Source organism: Carya illinoinensis, chromosome 3, assembly GCF_018687715.1.
Source record: "Carya illinoinensis cultivar Pawnee chromosome 3, C.illinoinensisPawnee_v1, whole genome shotgun sequence".
Classification (NCBI taxonomy): domain Eukaryota; kingdom Viridiplantae; phylum Streptophyta; class Magnoliopsida; order Fagales; family Juglandaceae; genus Carya; species Carya illinoinensis.
Window position 1 is genome coordinate 44040035 of NC_056754.1, and position 16240 is coordinate 44056274.

The 16240-nt window shown below is 34.2% G+C and overlaps 1 protein-coding gene across 1 annotated transcript; it reads left to right on the forward strand.

The window, feature by feature from the left end:
- Nucleotides 1-15328: 15328 nt before the first annotated feature.
- On the forward strand, nucleotides 15329-15945 carry LOC122304845 (uncharacterized mitochondrial protein AtMg00860-like). The gene is made up of 2 exons (XM_043117111.1): nucleotides 15329-15774; nucleotides 15876-15945. Exons 1-2 carry the CDS (start codon nucleotides 15329-15331, stop codon nucleotides 15943-15945), a joined length of 516 nt encoding a protein of 171 aa, XP_042973045.1.
- Nucleotides 15946-16240: the final 295 nt, after the last annotated feature.

Consider the following 16240-nt stretch of genomic DNA (forward strand, 5'->3'; position numbering starts at 1 on the left):
TTCATATTTCTTTACAAATTTATTTTGAGGACCTTTGCCCTTCTCTGAGTTGAACCACTTCTGGTGGTACGGTGTATATCTATTATTTTCCCTTTTATTGTGGTCACTTCTAGGACCTCCACTTCTATAGTTTTTCTTACCACGTCCACGCCCTCTTTTTCTTTGAAAAGATGCACCATTCGCTTCTAGAAATGATGTAAATCTAGTACCATTCATTTCAGGGAATGATATAGAACTAGTAGGACGTGACTGGTGATTTCTTAATAAAAGCTCATTATTTTGCTCAGCTAATAGAAGACAAGATATAAGTTCAGAATATTTCTTGAACTTTCGCTCTCGATACTGCTGCTGCAGGAGCACATTCGAGGCATGAAAAGTAGTATATGTCTTCTCTGACAAGTCATCATCAGTGACTTTTTCACCACATAATTTCAATAGCAAGCTAATTTTAAAGAGTGCAGAGTTATACTCACTAACACTCTTGAAGTCTTGCAACTTCAGGTGCATCCAATCGTGACGAGCTTTTGGGAGGATTACAGTTTTCTGGTGTTCATATCTCTCCCTTAAATCATTTCACAAAATAAGTGGATCTTTCACCGTTAGATACTCAGTTTTTAATTCTTCATGAAGATGGTGCCGAAGGAAAATCATTGCCTTAGCACGGTCCTGCAGGGACCCTTGATTTCCTTCTTTAATTGTATCTCCCAAGTTCATTGCATCCAGATGGATCTCAGCATCAAGGATCCAAGATAAATAATTTTTTCCAGAAATGTCAAGAGCAACGAATTTCAATTTTGTAAGATTTGACATTTTCTACATATATAAATCAGTAACATAAGTATGTTTAATATTTCATATTTATTTTGAAAACTACAAAAATATATTGAAAGACTTACTTGAAGTAGAGGACTACTAGTTTCAAAATCGTCAGAACTTTCGTGCTGATAACGTGTTATAAAACTATCGAAAGGAGAGAGAGAGATAGAGCTCAGAGAAGTTATGAAACTTATGAATTTCTTAAAAAATTCAACGATATATATAGGCGTACAAAGGGAACTATGCTAGCTTACTATGCTGCACTATGCACTATGCATATGTCGGCTAACTCACTATGCTGGCACTATGCACTATGCATATGTCGGCCAACTCATTATGTTAGTACTATGCTAGCACTATGCACTATGCATATGTCGGCCAACTCACTATGCTAATACTATGCTAGCACTATACACTATGCATTTAACGGCTAGCTCAAGGTGGTCATACAATTTATTTTACAACAATGTTATTTTACAACAATACTTCTTTATATTTACTTATTCTATTTAAATTTAATCTTCACCTTGAATTAGATATTCATTCTCTATATAATAATAAAGTATTATTAAATTAATATCTTTTTAAAAATTTATTTTTATCACATTTTATAATTCTGCCAATTTAATATTATTAATAATTATATTATAATTAAATTAGTATTAAAAAACATATTTTTAAAGGTCATTTAATTCTCAAAATCATATTTTATATTATAATTAAATTAATATATTATATTATAATGATGAGAAAGTAGTATTTTAATTTTTGGTGAATGAATGTAATTTTTCATATTTAGCTAACTATTGTAGTAAAAATATAAATTATTTTATATTTGTCCAATCTAGTATAAGTATTTTTTATACAAATAATTTAAATTTTGATCAACATTCTCGTTTGGCCAACCCAATGAGAATGATCTTAAAGGATTATGCGAGGGTGGGAAAAGACGAGCTCTCCCCTTATTTTCCTTTTGTTCATCGTGAATACATTTTCTTTTTATTTTCTACCTTCAAATGTTCACTTTTCAATCTACTAATCTTCAATATTTTCTTATATTATCGGTTCATATTTATCTCTTAAGTTAAAAATCCTATTTGCTTATCTTTTCTCAAATTTTCTACCATGTTTTCTCCTTTTAACATGCTTTTGCTTCTCTTTTATTTGTTTTAATGTTAAATACTAAAAGTAGTTACGGTAATTTTGCCTAAAAATATATTATTCCTTGACTATTAAAAATAAAATAAAAATTTTATATGTAGTAATTTTTACATATTTCTTGTACATTCCGTTAATATAATTGACTCCATCACTTTTTTTAATATAAAATAATTGTTAAATTATGTCACATCAATAGAGTGTAAAGAAGTTTTTGATTTTCTAGATATCAAGTTCAGTTTGAAAAAATGTAAGCTGATGGAGTGAGGGGTGATTTTGTCTTTACATTGAAGAACGTGCATGTAAAAAGCACGTGGGTGAGTCTTCCGTTCCATTTAACGTTCATTGTAGACAAAAGGGGTGATTGGTATGTTTTGAAAATAAGAGGGTCCATTATGATACAATCAATAGTTTTGGAGATAAATAGTGAATTGAGTAATAATTAGAGGGGACAAAATGTAATTAACCCATAAGTTTATATGCTTTATGAACTTAGAATCTTATCCTGAAAATTTTATCCCAATTTATTGGACTACTAATTTACTTTGATCATTTATTAGGGCCATTCATGACAGCAATTATGATGGTATATTGATTTAAGAGCACCCGTCTGACAAGAATAAAAATATTTTTTTAAATTTTTTAATTTTTTTATATTCTTAAATATTTTGCTAAAAAAATTATTAATATCACTAAAAAAACACTTCTTTAATCACTAATTAAAAAAAAAAAGTATTTATTGGAACCTAAATCACGGTGACTCTAGCATTTTTGTTGATTTAATCTTTAACATTTTGAATACAAATTGTTTATTATTTTTAATGAAACTATATGGAATTGGAAGTGGTATTATAAGGAGATATGAGATTTATAACTAATTAATGAAAGTGTGACATCTATTGATATTATAGTGATAAAAATATATAGACAATCCTGGAAAGTGCACCCAAACATCAGGCCTTCGTTCAATATTTATTTTAATTAATTTACAACACCATTTTTTCAATATGTTGAAATTTCATTTTTAAGGCATGTTATATTGAAATATTATTGAAAAGGTGTGCAAAGATATTTCTTGATCCTTTGTATTTGAGTCTAAAATAAATCTTTTTTTTCTAAATTAAGGTCAATCATTGAAAAATTGTGACATGTGAGCATTCTAAAAGCGAGTTTTTAAGAGTTATGGTTAGTTTTTCCTAAGATGAGGTAAAATCTAATTGTTATATGCATAATGTTTGTGTGTTCTTAAGCTTTTGATATAAAAAGTAACAAGTATTTTTGTGATCTTTTCTTGGCTATAAAAGTTTCTAACCCTGGTAGTCGCTTTCGTCCCTCACTTAGACAAGGTGGTCATCTTTCACCTCAACTTCATCTTTCCCTTGAGCACATTTGTCCGCCACCACTAAACAGATGGGCAGACTCTTGAAGCCACTATCTATACTTCCATAATCAACAAAGCAACCAACTTCCATATAGATCATCAACCATAGAACGATCACTGTTAGCCACTATTCGAAGCAAAAGCAATTGCAAATTACCAAATAAAATATTGTCAGAGCAATTTTGATCTTTTATTAAAGTAAATCTAATCATCATATTATTATATCAGACTCACAACATTACAGTGGGTCTCAGGTCTTCAAAATCAAGAAAAGAATAAAAGAGGAGAGGAGAAGAGAGAGAATAGAGAACAGAGTTACGGAATACGAAAGATGAGAGGAAAAAAATGATAGAAAAAAATTAAGAATTTAGAATAATAACATATACATAATGTGAAAAAATATATATCCAACCCCATATTTTGAGGCCCTATTTGTATAGTTCATGTGACATTTTGATGCATTAAGAGCATTGTTAATGGATTATGCATATGTAAAAGATAATTTTGATGAATGTAAGATGAATTTAAATTTTGGTTATTCTATTTATATAAATCTCCACATTGGAAAATCTATTTTTTAATAATAAAATAATATAAGATAATTTTGACTTTAGCTATTGACATCAAATCTCAATATTAGATATCTATTTATTTATTATATAATAATGAGTAATTAATAATTTAAAAAATATTTAATTTTTTTAATTATTAATTTATTTTATTTTATCATATTTTACTATTTTATTTAAAAAAACTTATAGAAGTTTGTGAATATAGATGAAGAGAAGAGAGAAAGTGTTATAAAAAAATAATAAAATAAGTATTTAGTATATGTACAGTAGATATCTAATTTGGTATTTTTTTTATAATTATTGTAACTAAAAAGTTACAAAATTTATTAATGACTAATCCATTGCAACTAAATTTTGTATCTTATAATTAAAAAATACATTTATTTTTAGATATAAATAATTCAATAAAACTGTTATAAGCCATACTAATGATCTAGAGGATGTAGAGAAGTGTCAGTCTATGTCACATCAACTAACAAATAGTGTTTTAACTTTTTATGACTGAAAGGAAACCCACAATAAGTGATGTGATAATATACCTAATTTCTAAATAGCAGAACTCATATAATATATATTAATCTTGTGGGCTAAAGGTTAAAACCTGAGCAGGTGGGATATTCAATATTCAACTGTATCTTGGTTTTTTTTTTTTTTTTAATTTTTTTAATCAAGCATGCTTAATATTAAACTAATAATAAAGTTATTATAAAAATAAAATTTTTTTTTATACACTTCAGTAATATAATTGGTTGGATATTAAAAAAAATTAATCTAGTCAATCATATCAGTAGAGTGCACAAATAATACATAAAAGTGACTGTACGTAATATTACTCATCAAAAATTAAATTGGTAGTTACTCATTATGCTACTGAGTGCGCACATCAATTTTAAGATTGATGAATTTTTGTTACGCTGCATTTTTATTGATGTTGAAGGTCTAGAATAAGTCTTAAACCAATCAAGTAGATCGTATTTAGCCTAGCACCCCTAATTAACATATTAAATATATTATTGTTGTGGAAGTCTTGTTTCTACATTAGTTAGCATAATGAAATATTTAAATTTTAATATATTTATAATTATAATAAGTCACACGGTAAGTGATGGGTCTATACAGAAACAAAACTTCTTAAATATTAATTTTGATTTTCAATGCAACACTAAGGAGTTAGACTATGATTGGTTGTGATCATGCTTTATGCACGAGCCATAATTATATTGAGAAATGATATTTGCAGTTATAGTTGTGTAAGTGTTACGCAGTTTTAAAAAAAAGTGAATTAATACGAGACTCACATAAAAAAACTAACTTTTTAATCGTAGACTCTACTATTTTTTAAAATAATTGTACGATATTTACCTATTTTACGACTATATGTCGAATTATTTAATTATATTACTTATTCTTAAAGGGTTTTTTTTTTTAATATATATTGATATAAATGTGTGTATGTGTATATATATATTTTAATATTAAAGTAGTTGTCGATTTGAAAGGTGTGCATTAATACGGAGGAGTACAAGGAAGATGCAAAAAGAAATAGACAGTGTGAACAACGTGCATAAGATCAATTACAGTCAACCTTTTGACCTCCACCGCTAATACAACAAATTGTCTCAATCACAACGATAGATTATAATTGAAAAGGAGTGATCAATATTAAAGACGCGTCTCTTTTATAATTTTTTTTATATCTCTTTTAAATGAATAGTATTCTTTTTATATAATAATGCTATTCTTTTAATTTTATTTTTATTTTTTAAAATATTGTTAGCTTAAAACAAATATTTATAAAGAATTATTAAAAAAAAATTGTCTTTGATTGATGGAAGTTGCCCTTTTCACAGTACCGCTGGAATGCCATCGATCGTCAACAAGATAAGCCCATCAACATTAATAAATGTTAACTACTTTAAAGGATAAAAACTGTTTCATATCAAAAGCGTAGGAGACTTCCCATGAAGTCTCGTCATCTTAGAGCATTTTGACTTGAATAAATTTATTTTTAAAATTTAGTTAATATCACACTTTTTTACATTTATTTATTTTATTTAAATTTAATTTTTATATTAGATTAGTTATTTATTTTCTATATAATAATAAAATATTATTAAATTTATAGTTTTTAAAAAATTTATTTTTATCACATTTTATAATTTTACTAATTTAATATTATTAATAATTATATTATAATTAAATTAATATTAAAAAAACATATTTTCAAAGGTTATTTAATTCTCAAAATCATATAAAAATCATATTTTATATTATAATTAAATTAATGAATTATATTATAATTATGAGAAAGTAGTATTTTAATCTTTAGTGAATGAATGCATTCTTCCATATTTATCTAACTATTGTAGTAAAAATGTAAAATATTTTAAATTTGCTCAATCCAATATGGGTCTTTTTTACATAAATAATTCAAATTTAAATTAACATTCTCATTTGGCCAAGACAATGAGAAAAATCTTAAAGAATTATGGTGGGGAGGGTGGGAAAAGAGGAGCTCTCCCCCTTTTTCCCTTTTGTTTGTTGTGAATACATTTTATTTCTCTTTTCTACCTTCAAATGTTCACTTTTCTTTCTCTTAAAAATTCTATTTGCTTATCTTTTGTCAAATTTTCTACCATGTTTTCTCCTTTTAACATGCTTTTGCTTTCTCTTTTATTTGTTTTAATGTTAAATCCTAAAAGTAGTTACGGTAATTTGGCCTAAAAATATATTACTCCTTGATTATTAAAAATAAATCGAAAATTTTTTGTGTAGTTATTTTTGCATATTTCTTGTATATTCCACTGATATAATTTACTGCATCATTTTTTTAATATTAAATAATTGTTAAATTCTACCACATCAATAGATTGTGCAAAAAATACGTAAAAGTAACTGTGTGTAGTACTCAAAATAAAAATCTTTATTCTCGGATTTTCAACTTGCAGTTAGTTTAATCCTTTTGTTGCATATCCTTTCCACACCATCACCAATAGGAACGCATCATGAATAAACACAAAAATTAAAAAAATTTAAAGAGTAAAAAATTAAAAACTAAGAGATAAACAAATATTAGATCAAAAAATAAAAAATAAAATTAAGAAATAAACGGTAGATCACCCCCCTTTGTACCATTGGAGGAGGTCTTCTCCAGGTTCTTCTGATTGTGCAACAATTTCTATTTCTTTTACTACTTTTATGTTTTTAGTTTTAGTTTTTAAGTATTTAAGTTAATTATTTTAGATTTTTGTATTGCGGGCACCTGATGCATTTCTATGGGTGATGACGGAGCTTGTATTGGTAGTCTTATAAATTTGTAATAGGAAGATCAAATTGACCGAAGTTGAAACCATGGGAATAAAGATTTTCATTTTTAAAAGTTATAGTGTAAACTGTCTAAGCCCACATTTGTATGTTGAGATGGTCTCATTCCATTTTATTTTATCTCAACATTTGAACATAACTCAAATATAAATATTTTTCAATTTCAAATTCTCAAATTTTTAATTGTTTTCATCTAATTATTTCAAATTTTCTAAATCTCCAAACAAAACACAAAAAACAATTCAGTTTTTTTCCAATTTCAAAATAAAAGTTATATTAAAAAATTATATTCTAACCATCGTTTAGTCTTGAGGGGCCTTCCAAGGTCCCAAGGGGCCTGGATTCTCTTAAGGTTAGGGGAAGTTCCCAGTTCTTCAAGGGGTATCATTGGTCCTTAGTTGCTTTTCTTGCAGACTTGAGGTCGGAGAGATCCTCCTTTGGGGTGGCCGACTCCATAGATTTAGAGATCTCGGAGGCTTGCCAGGGGGCCATCAACTCAGAGGGTTTTGTCGCGAAGGTGGCATTGTACCATTCTATTTTTTTTTCTAATGGACTGTAGTTTCCTTTGTGCCACCACTTCCGAGACATCTTGGACTTCATCAAGTTGGCTTCGTCATAGCTTCATCCCAATACATGGAGGATCTTGATGTCATGTTGCATTGTCTGGCGCATGGTCTTAAAGACCGTGGGTGAAGATTACCTTGATCTAACTGCCAGTGAGTTTCTTTTTACGCATGGGGTGAGGCGGCACGACGACAACTTGTGCAGTTTCCATTCTTGAAGCGAATACAAGGTTGCCCACCTGGAACCCCGCTTTTCCCGTGTCAAGGATTGGTTTAAACGGTTCTTCTTCTTGTCGAGTCAAGGTTGGGAGTTTCCCATTGAAGAGGCCATCCATTGTGAGCTCCCCGTCCATGCTGTTTGGGGAGTCATTACGAAGGACAAGGGGATTTGCATGGTTTTGACAAAACTAGAAAAGGATTACCTAGCGACGGTCTATGATTGGGTGGCGACACACCAAGATGAAGTTTGGACCGATGCCCTGCTAACCAAAATCAACATCGACCCATTTCTCGTGTCTTTGAATCAATCTCATTTCGGGGGACGTCGTATCTCAAGGGAACCATCTGCTTCTCGAGACTGGAAAAGGCCTCATAGTCCTCTAGTGGAGGAGAAATGGAAGAACCGCAGTACCGAGGACAAGGTGGCTAGCAAGCTATCTGGGTCCAGCAATAGCAGCTCTAAATCCACCAGAATGCCTCCCTCAGGCTAGTCTTCACACACCCTATCCTCGTCGAGGGCCATAAAGCCAACTTGGCATTAGCGGCTTACCTCGGGACTTTTGGATGTCCCCTTATCTGACCAACCTCATATTTCATTGAGACCAGTGCTCCCATCTTTCGTCTCGTCTGGTGGTCAAGGGCCAATTAGGTTCCCTAGCCGTGAAGAAGAAGAGCTTGAAATGGCTTTTTTCTCAACCTTCCTTGCCCCTACTCAGCTCTAAGGGAGTCTCGTGTTCCCATCATGTCATTTGAGGACGTCTCGGAGATGCCTACCTCCCTAAATGACGATGCTGAGGTGCTTGCTGTCACTCTAAAGGTGATGGTTGATACCAAGGTGCTGAGGTGCCGAGGCCCTTAGGCAACGATAGGGATGCCCACTCTCTGCACTCTAACCATTACATGAGGTTGTCCCCGGGCCATCCCTTAGTTGTTGACCTTGATGAGGAAAGGGTCTCCATACCTTCATCTCTCTTGAGCACATTACTTGAGCCTGAGGTTTTTTCATCAGAGGCTTTAGAAGAGTCTGCCATGATGATCCCTCCCTTGGGAGATACGTGCACACCAGGTAATCAACAGATCGAGGTCGCCTTTAAGGCCACCCAAGTTGAGCAAGCAGCAAATTGAGGTGCCTTAACGACACTCAAACAAAAGCCGACGATTGATGCGAATCCTCGAGCAGGAGCTAGTGGTTGATGTGGACACCCTAGGGACAAATTAGCAGGTGCCAATAGTTGATGGGGCTCCTTGATGACACCTCACCAAGAGATCGTGATTGGTGGGGGTGTTGAGGGACACCAGAGTTGGAGCCGGTGGTTGACGTAAACGCCTCAGGGACATTCGTGCTGGTGACATGGGCGCCTTGGAGATGCCTGAGCTGGAGATTGCGACCGGGGTACTGAGGGGACACCTTAATCGAAGCCGGTGGTTGATGTAGACCTTGGGGACATCTGGGCAGGTGCCAGTAGTTGGGGCAATAGGCAGCATTGAAACCCTGCTCGAGTTGGCGCCTGACAGGGGTAAAGGCTCTCCTTCTTAGGTTCCTCCTTCACCTCTCTAGCAACTAGGAAGCATGGGGCAGGCCTCCTGAGCAAGCATGAGTGACACTTCGAGGACTAGTCAAGGTTTTGACAAAGCTCAGGCCAAAGCGATTGGTCATAAAGCCAACAAACTCAAAGACTTCTTCTCCTTAGTAGGATATCATTGTTTATTATTAGTTGCCATACTTCTTCCTTTCTGCTTACGTTTTACTTTATTTGACTTTGTTTGGCCTGCTAGAGAGTTGACCAATTCACCGCCTTGATCGTTGACAAAAGGGGTGAGCAAAGATGAGGTCTGGGCATTGAGGTCTCTTGCCATCCTAGCCTGCATGGAGGTCTGCAAGGCAAATAGGGAGAGGGATGATGTCATGGAGGCATTCATCCATAGGTACTCTAACCATATGCGCAAGAAGAAGAAGATTCATAGGTTTGCCAAAATAAGACCTTTCTCTAAGACGACTTGAAAAGGTCTTAGGAAGAGATCGTGCCACCTCGAGACCAAGCTTCTAGAGGAGGAGTAGAACACTTTGCGAGACTGTTTAGCCCGTCAGGAGGTGGAGTTAGAGAAACTTAGGAAACTGTGTCATGATCAAGTCCTAAGGCAGATAATTTGAGTAAAAGAAGAACGAAGCCAATTTTGTGCATAAATGAGACCCTCAACTACCTTTAGAGATAAACTAATTCGAAAAGGATCAAGTACACAACCCACCATGCTAAATGCATATTTAGAGGTCACTATAAATATGGGTATTGCAAGTACATCGCGTGCAACTTTTTAAAATACATTAGATCTAACTGAACTAATCATATACTAATTTAGAATGTCTAAACTTTCATCTTATTCCTAACAGCTTTCAGTTAGGTATCTATCAACTTCTAACTAACATTTACATCTTCACGTGAGGGACTTGTGAAATGCTATTGTTGACCAGAATTGTTTCATTTTTCATTTTCAACGTATGCATCATACATGCGGGTTAAAATATCTTTCACCTTTAAACTCAAATCAACCGCTTTTGTTGTATCATGGACATATATTGATTCTAATGAAAACTTAAAATATCGCATCTTGTACTAAAGATCAAGAATAAGCCTAACATACAACAACATATTCATATTTTCAATGTTAACCTAATATTTATCAAATGTTTTTCTCATATTTGTTGCCATTAATCCCACTATGGGGATTCCTTTTTCATACTCTATCTCAATAGCATCTTTAATTGTAACTAACTCAGTAAATAAAGAGTTGCAAGTTACATATTCAACCTCTAAAAAACGTAAAGTTGCATCATGAAAAACTTGAAAAAATCTCACAAACAACCTTACCTTCTCCCAATCATCATTCTTGGGAGGCCCTAACTTCCTTGAGGTTTCTCTCATCGTCGTCATTATCATCTCTAATAATAGTAAGGAAGTTCAAATCTTCTTCCGCTAACTGTTCAAAGGCTTTTCTAAATTTTTTAGCCATTTTTAACGTAAGATTTATAGAGTTCCACATAGTTGGTACATCTAGAGAAACATGAACTTTGCATATAATGTCTTCAAGTTGTACACACGACTTAAATGTACTCTAACTTTGAGGGGATGATTTAACGTATTTCATAACACATCTCACCCATGCAATAGACTCATCATATTTTTTCAACCCCTAGCGGACAATTAAATTTAATATGTGGGCATAACACTAAACATGCAAGAATTGATGTTCTAAAGCAATGTCCCTCCTATGCTTTGTTTTCTTTTTCAAATAAGAAACTACTCTGTTATTAGAATTTCTATTATCAAGAGTGATTGCAAGTATTTTCAGTCACCCACAATCATGCAAGTACAACTCTATAGCCTTACTAAGTGTATCACCCTTGTGATTTTCAACTAAAAAAAAAAAGAAAGAATCATCTTATGTAGATTTCAATCATCACCAATAAAGTGTTCAATAACACACATAAAACTGAGGTTTTGCATAGATGTCCATGTGTGTGCGGTAAGGAAAATATATTGCCCATGAAGAGGACTTTTTAACTTATTTTTCCCCTCAAATACACATTGAAACAATCTTTCATAATTGTAACACGAGATGGAATCCCTATCCACTTAGGGAAAATAATAAGTACACAACTTTTGAAACATTCCCATTTGACGAATCTAAATGGCAACTTATCTAGAATAATCATCTTTACTAAGACTTGTTTACAAGTCTCAACACTAAATGTTATGGGAATAAGTCCCCTACTACTACTTTTTCCATCCTTAGCCTTCCAACCCAAAATAGTTTGAGGTTTATCCATCTTATTAAACAGACACTTCTTACATTATTTTTCAATATGATATTTCATGGATATTGTACCGTTGGTCTTCATATCACATGCATATGAAGCACCACAGTAATTACATCCAACCCTAGATTCAGTTGGATCACGTTTTGATATTTTTGTGAGGTGATCCCAAACCATTGACTTAGTTCTACCACTACTACCACTAGCACTCGATTTTGTATTTACATTGGGTGAGAGTGGAGGAATACCTTGCCCTTATGATGACTCAGGAGCATTATTTGTGGTAAAGTCTCCCGATATTGTTTCTTTTGTAGGGTCTATATAGAAAAATATCAAACACAAATTAGATTAGTTTTTCTAAAAAAAAATTAAACTTGTAATCTAAAGCCAAGGCCCATGAACAAGAAAAAATACTATCAAACACATTTACATATGGTGGCAAGTAAAATAAACCCAATCTGTCAAACACTAATATAAAACCAATATGTCAAACACTAAACATTTAAAACTATCTGTCAAGACTTCTGACATTTTCTTTCACTAATTTTTTCTATCATTTGGTGCAAGCTAATTGAATAAAAGTATTACGATCCCACATCGACTAAGTATGGGATTGGTTGGTGGTTTATAAGCCCCTAGGCACCCTTTCCTTGTAAGTAGGTTTTCAAGGATAAGTTCTACCTAGTGGGTTCATAACAAATGGTATCAGAGCCACCCCACAGTTCTAAGGTCATGTTGCGACGGTTGCAATCGTGCGGCACAGGGGGTGATGCCGATATGGCAATGTTCGTCTGGGGTTAGGAAAAACCTAGTGCACAGCCAGCCTGTGTGAGTGTCGAGACTATTGTGGACATTGGCTGCAAAGCATGGTGGTTGTTACAATTCCACATCGACTAAGTATGAGATTAATTGGTATTTTATAAGCCCCTAGGCACCTTTCCCCTATAAGCTGATTTTCAAGAGTGAGTTCTACCTAGTAGGTTCATAACAAATTTGTGTTATGAGCTAGGTCCCAGATCGTAAAAAGAGAGAAGTGTTTTTAGGGTCACGTAAGCAAGGGAATTATTTTTAATTGTAAGGGTAGTTAAGTACTTTACTTATTTTTATTTCCGTTGTATTTAGTTTTATGTTGATTGGGTCTTTGGGCTATCTTGTACGTCGTGGGTAAAGTGATGTAGTGGTCTGCACCTGGCCATGCCTTTAGGAAGGAAGTTATTTTCAATTGTCTATTCATTTCAATAGTTTGGCTAGTAAAAGATTGGTCTCAGAGCTGTGTTCCTACGACATGACGGAAGGAACTCAGAACGCCCAAATGGTAGAGGCGATGGCCTTGTTAAAAGGGGAGACATCCCCTTTAAGGGATGAGCAAGATAGGCAACGTGCTTTAATGGAAACTATGTTACAATAGATCAGTAATCTAGTAGCTGGCTATGACAATTTGGTGCAGAATTCATCAAACCTAAATTCGGGGGAAGGATCATCAAGTGATTCCAACATAAAGCTAAAATTCTAATCCACTTTTCGATGGGAATGCAGGAATCCAAGCAAGAACACTCCGTTTAGATTTTCCTCACTTTGAAGGCAGAGACTCTAATGAATGGATCTTAGAGCACATCAGTTTTTTACTTTCTGCCAAACTCCTCAGGATCAAAAGCTCTAGATTGCATCTTTTCACATGGAGGGGAAGGCCTTATCATGGTACAACTGGTTGATGGAGTCCAGTCCAGTAGCAAGTTGGGAGGAATTTGTAGTGGCCTTTTACACTCGGTTTGGGCCTTTGGCTTATGAAGACCCGGTGGGGACATTCACCAAGTTGCGGCAAACAAGGAGTGTGAAGGAATACCAAACACAATTTGAGATCTTGTCCAACAAAATTCATGGGGTTAGTGTAGAATTTCGTATAAGTACTTTTATAAGTGGATTAAGGGATGATTTAAGGATTATAATTACCATGTTTAAACCATTTACTCTCTTTGCTACCTTTATGGCTACAAGAAGAGGAAGTTTGGAGAAGAAAGATGAGTTTTAAAACCCCTAACAGCCAAGCCATCTCACAGCCAAGCCATCTCACAGCCAACCCCAGCCAAGCCCTCAAATTTAAGACTACCTGGCCCAAATCTCATACTTAGACTCCCAGCACTCCCAATTAAGTTGAAACCAAATACCACCACAAATAGAAGAAGTTCTTACCCCATTAAGCATATCACCCCTAACCAAATGCATGAGAGAAGAGAGAGGTTTATGCTATTATTGTGATGAGAAATATCAATTGGGGCATAGGTGCAGATGCCTAAACTCTATTTGTTGGAGGGGCTATAGATGGAACAAGAAGAAGAGGGTGAGGAAGTAGAAGAGGAGTCACCAGATATGGAAACAATAATAATAGTACAGCAGGTTGAATTATTTGGTATATCCTTACATGCTATAGCCGGATCTCCATCACCCAAAACTATGAGGTTAGTTGGGAGAATTAATTTACAACTAGTGATTATTTTGATTGATACGGGTAGCACACATAACTTTATAGATGTAAATGTAGCAAGGAGGCCCAAACTACCAGTGAAGGTCAGCCAACTGGCAGTTCAAGTGGCAAATGGTGAAGCACTTCCTTGCTATGGTTGCTGTAAGGCAATTACTTTCACTTTAGATCATTATGATTTTATGGCTAACCTCTATTTACTAACCCTGGGAGGATGTGATATTGTATTGGGAGTGGACTTGTTAAGGAGTTTGGAGACTATCCAGTGGAATTTTGTAGATCTCAGCATGAGGTTCTTGGTTAAAGGAAAGCAGTTTTTGTTGTAGGGATTAAAGCCACCTAAGAATTCATAGGAAGAAGAAGAAAAACTCAGCAAGGCAACTTTGGTGGAGGGTAAAGGAATTTGGCTGTAGTTAGTGGAGGCAGTCAATCTCAAAGGAAGAGCACCAATTATCCAGCCACATAAGCTGTACTGGACTCTTTCCAGGAAACGTTTATTGAACCAACAGGGTTGCCACCACCTCGGAGTTATGACCACCATATCTAGCTATAGGAAGCTTCCAAACCCAAATGTGTAAGGCCTTATAGGTAGCCTTATTACCAAAAGGGGGAGATTGAGAAGTTGGTTCGGGAAATGCTTAAATCAAGGATTATTCGGCACAGTCAAAGGCCTTATTCTTCACCAGTTCTCTCAATAAGGATAGAATTAAAGATAAGTACTCTATCCTTAATATAGATGAATTGTTAGATGAGTTGTATGGAGCTGTAATATTTACTAAGCTTAATTTAAGATTGGGGTATCATCAAATCAGGATAAGGCCTGAGGATATACCCAAAACTGCTTTTTGTACACACAAAGGACACTATGAATTTCTAGTGATGTCCTTTGGGTTTACCAATGCACTAGCCACTTTTCAAGGATTGATGAACGATATATTTAGATATTATTTACAAAATTTTGTGTTGGTTTTCTTTGATGATATTCTTATTTATAGTAAGAAAATGGGAGATCATGTGGGACATCTTAAGGCTGTTTTAGCAATCTTGAAACAGCATCAGTTGTATGCTAAAGCTAGCAAATGTGCATTCGGGTGTCAAGAGGTGGAGTATCTTGGCTACATTATCTCGAATGAGGGAGTAAATGCAAATCCTATGAAGATTTCAACAATGATGGAGTGGCCTACTCCTAAAAATCCTAAAGCCTTGAGGGGTTTCCTAGAGCTTACAGGATATTACAAAAAATTTGTGAGGGGTTCTATAAGAATTGTAGCACCTCTCACTACTCTCCTCAACAAGAATTCTTTTAGTTGGACAGAAGAGGTGACTCAAGCATTTTTAGCACTCAAGATTACCATGGTAAACCCTCCAGTACTAGGGTTACCAAATTTCTCTAAGGCGTTTGTGGTGGAATGTGATGCATCGAGGAATATTCTTGGAGCAGTATTGATGTAAGAGGGAAGACTATTAGCTTATCTCAGCAAAGCAATTAAAGGTAAAAATTTATTTTTATCTGCTTATGAAAAAGAATTACTTATATTAGTGTTGGCAGTTTGAAAATGGAGGCACTATTTGCTGGGTTATTAGTTCAAGGTGAGGACATATCAGCCAGCATTTGCTAGAGCAAAAGGTGGGGACTCAATTCCAACAAAAATGGGTCTCAAAATTGTTAGGAATCAATTTTACCTTGGATTACAAAAGGGGGAAAGAAAATAAAGCTGCCGATGCATTATCTAGGCTTCACACAGATAAGGAAGAACTAGAGGGAGTGCAGGTTACTGCCCATGTGATGGAAGTCAAGACTATAAGTACCGTTGAAGCTACATGGCTAGAAGGGTTCCAGCAAGCATATGATCATGACCCCTAGTTGCAGTAGCTTTTTAGCCGTTACCATCTGGGTGACCTTAATTTCTAAAA